The following is a 4007-nucleotide window of genomic DNA, read 5'->3' on the forward strand; positions in this document are numbered from 1 at the left end:
GATTCATAGAAGAAGTGGAACTTGCCTTTATTGGGGCCTCAGTTTCCCCATCTGAAAAATAGCAATAATATTTTATTGTTTCATAGAATTATTATCAGAGATTGAGACACAGTATATATAAAGTACTTAGCATAGCACCTAGCCCAAATTAGATACTCAGTGATTGTTAATCATTTTATAACAAAACTAAAGACTTCGTGTGTATTGTTTTTCTTAATTTTATTTTCTTAATTTTACTTTATTTCAAGTTTACATGGTGTTTTAAAATTTAGACTGAATTTACAGAACACAAAATCAATTATTTTAGTTAGTTCAATGGATAAACAGATAACCACAAGAAAAGATAGTGCTGACTCTATCTTTAGATGAACATAATGAACAGTTTAGATAGAAATAAGCTTTACTACTTTTACTACTTTTAGCTAGAAATAAACAGTTTACTAGACTAACTGTCTGATTCAGCAAAATAGCTAATTCACAGAAAAGAAAATCATTCAAAGTAGCTGTTTGCCTGAATGAGCTAGTTGTGTTATTGCAATGAACTGTCAGCTCAGTAAATACAGTCTATCTGGAAGCTCCGTGTAGTCAGTGAAAAGACATCAAATAGATTGCTTGGCACTGTATGGGCTGTATGTGGGTAGACTGCATTTTTATACTTTTTTTCGGTTGTGTTTTAGACACTGTTTTAAATCTTATGCTGCTTTCCAAACTCATATTTCAAGAATTGTTGCAAAAATATTAATTTACTTTTGCACTTGAGTACTAGGTAGTTAGTGTTAATTAAGGCTGTCTCATTTTTTTTTTAATACCGTAAACATGTGTAGCAATCTAACTGTGTTTGCAAGCAACAAAAACTACAGGGGAGTATTAAAATCCCACTTATCCTTTTGTTTCTGCAATCAGAAGCATAGTCATATATTTGCTAAAAGCATCAAACATTTATGTAGCTAAACTGTCGTTTTCAAGGGTAAAATAAACTGTACTATAGTGGCTTTTGGCAAAAACCCATAATGTTCTGACAGAAAAGAAAACCAAGAGCAAGGACCATGTCATATTATTTAGAAATGAATGTTTAACCTGAATAAGAAAGATTTGAGCGAGGACAGGATTGCTGTCTTCATATATTTGAAGATGTGTAACATGACTTTATTTTATTTGGCCTTAGCAGGCAGAAATAAGTTGAAATGATAGAACAGATTTGACTCACTAAAGGGAAGAAAATTCTAACTATTGATTTTTAAAAGTTGAACCATCTACAATAATAGTTTTCACAGGACTTGCCCTGAGAAGTGAAAGAGAGATACACGCTTTTTACTGTATCTACTACCAGATACACTCTAGTCCTTCACATACTCTAGTAGTTGCCTAAAGCGGTTGCAAGGATAGTCCCAATAAATGTGAATGTCTGAGATTACCATAATTACGTTAATAAACACAGAACTTCAATTATAGGAGCTTCTGAAAAGTACAATGACATATAAGGAAGACAAATTTTGCTCTCTGCCAAATTCTGAAGGAGGCAAAGGTTATCTGAGTAGCACTGTCTTTTCCAAGCCCCTATCATTCCGAGGACTGGTAACTTGCCAGCCCTTCCTCAGGCTCCTATCCTATGTCTTATTCACAAAGGTTCACAGATTTGCCTTGGCAGTCACCTACTTATTTACAAGGTTGCAGTTGACAATGAATTAAATTTTCTCTCTCCCAGGGTTGCTGATGAGGGATTCATTTAGAACTTAAAGTTTGAAAATACAGATGAAGACAGTAAAACTAAAATGTGTAACCTCATGACAGTTTTGAAATTTATGTCTGGGGACTATTTTGCAGTAGGGTCCTGCCTGCTGGTTAGGTCTACAAGTTTGATTACTTCTCTGTTAAATACTAAGGGAGAAATATAACTGAAGTTATTGCAAAAATACTAATCTTTTGGATTCCTGAAAATGTCATCCTCAATACTGTTATCCATTTGTAGATTGGTATGCTATTTTAGTTTACATAGACATTTTGAATTTATAAAAGTTTGCACAAATTCTTCTTTATTAGAAAACAAATATATTTGTATACCCAAACATGAGCTAACATGCCTCTGACTCTATTGTTACTCTATTTTCTGCCGAAATTGTCATTCTAATGCTTTACTAAAGAAGGAACCTAAGTCTTCAAGATGGGAAGTAACAGCACAAACAGCACAAGAGCAAAGTGCACTAATCTTCAAATGCCATTTCAGTACTCCCTGTATGAAGCTACTTATATCTTTATATTCATACCTGGTGTTCTGGCCAACACTGTGACCTTGTGGATTCTGCGTCGCTTCATTAACAAGAAAAATAAAGCCATCATTTTCATTATCAACCTCTCTGTGGCTGAGCTTGCACATGTGTTGTCCTTACCCTTCTGGATTTACTATTACATCAGTCACCACTGGCCTTTCCAGGGGGCCCTTGGCCTAGTGTGCTTCTATCTGAAGTATCTCAACATATATGCCAGCATTTGCTTCCTGACATGCATCAGCCTTCAGAGGTGCTTCTTTCCCTCAAGAGCTTCAGAGCCGGAGACTGGAAGCGTAGGTATGACATGGGCATCAGTGCTGCCATCTGGGTCATCATGGGGACTGCTTGTTTACCATTTCCCATTCTGAGAAGCACTGGCTTAGGCAACAACACCGAATACTGCTTTGATGCCTTAGGGCTTCAGCACATTAACATGACTTCCTCCCTTGGCATGGTAACTGTAGCTGAACTTGGAGGGTTTCTATTACCCATTATAATTATTACTTATTTCACATGGAAAACAAGAAAATCTTTACGGGAATTCCAAGTTCCCCCTAGGAATACCAAAGAGAGGAAAAAGGCTTTGAGGATGGTCCTGATGTGTGAAATGGTGTTCCTTGTGTGTTTCACTCCTTACCATCTCAACTTCCCATTCTTTATGATGGTGAAGGAACATGTCTTTTTGAACTGCTCTTTTATTAAGAGCACTCTCTGTTTCCACATTATGTCCCTGTCTCTTGCAAATCTGAATTGTTTTCTTGATCCTGTTGTATATTATTTTATGACCTCAAAATTTCGTGATCGATTTTCAGATCATGGCAACTTGGTTCTTCAGTCATGTATGAGATGCAATGACAGTACCTTAGAAATTCATCAGAGAAAGAAGGATCTTCAAACTATCTCTCTTGAATGTTTCAATGATTCCAAGACAATATAATCAAATAATTAACTAGAAAAATCGATATGCTCTATTAGTGTAGCAATGTCACTTTGAAGATTTTTCTAAAAAGTGGTGTTGAATATCTTAAACATGTCTCCTTCCCTTTAACCTCAAAATGATCCTTCTGAAGAAATTATACATGCATAAATTTTCTGTCAGAATGGAAACATATTGCTCTATGGAGCATGTGAAAAAAAATCTTTCCTTACAGAAGATGATGAGCAACAGAATGAATTGCACACCTATTTCAGAGCAGTAGATTCAATCTTTTCTTCTTCTGAGAGAAACAAATATACAATGAAAACAGGTGAATTGTCCAAATATTGAAAAGCGTACAGGAGAGCAGTATGACCATAGCTTTCTTTAGAAAATATTCACTACTTGAGCAAACAAGATTATAGAGAAAACGCTTTTTAATATCAATATGAGTCATGTTAATTAACATCCTTATAACTTGGAATACTGATGAGATTTTTCTTTGGTCTCCTCTGGGAAATAAACAATTCAGATGAACCTCAAATATCTCAACAGTATCATGGGATTCACACAATGAATACACCTTAAACAAAAAATAAAGTTATCTCCTTACATATTTCACAAACTTGAGTTTCAGGGCTTACAATGAAGGTTTTTTGCTTGAATGTCTGTGAATATGTATGATGTGATGTAGGTTTTTATATAACAGCACTCATTTGGAAAATATTTTGTTATATGTGTTCATTAAAATCAACTGTGCCATAGTCTGCCTAAATTGATTGCTGTATATACAACCTCAGTCACAACTTTACTTGGTATGTTTA

General features: G+C 35.0%; 1 protein-coding gene across 1 annotated transcript; it reads left to right on the forward strand.

The window, feature by feature from the left end:
• The first annotated feature begins 2161 nt into the window (after nucleotides 1-2161).
• On the forward strand, nucleotides 2162-3204 carry LOC108517890 (putative P2Y purinoceptor 10). Its single transcript, XM_017855989.1, is given in 2 exon segments — nucleotides 2162-2525; nucleotides 2528-3204. Coding segments are annotated over 2 exon segments (1041 nt in total).
• Nucleotides 3205-4007: the final 803 nt, after the last annotated feature.

This window comes from Rhinopithecus bieti, unplaced genomic scaffold (genome assembly GCF_001698545.2).
Source record: "Rhinopithecus bieti isolate Rb0 unplaced genomic scaffold, ASM169854v2 scaffold_42658, whole genome shotgun sequence".
Classification (NCBI taxonomy): Eukaryota; Metazoa; Chordata; class Mammalia; order Primates; family Cercopithecidae; genus Rhinopithecus; species Rhinopithecus bieti.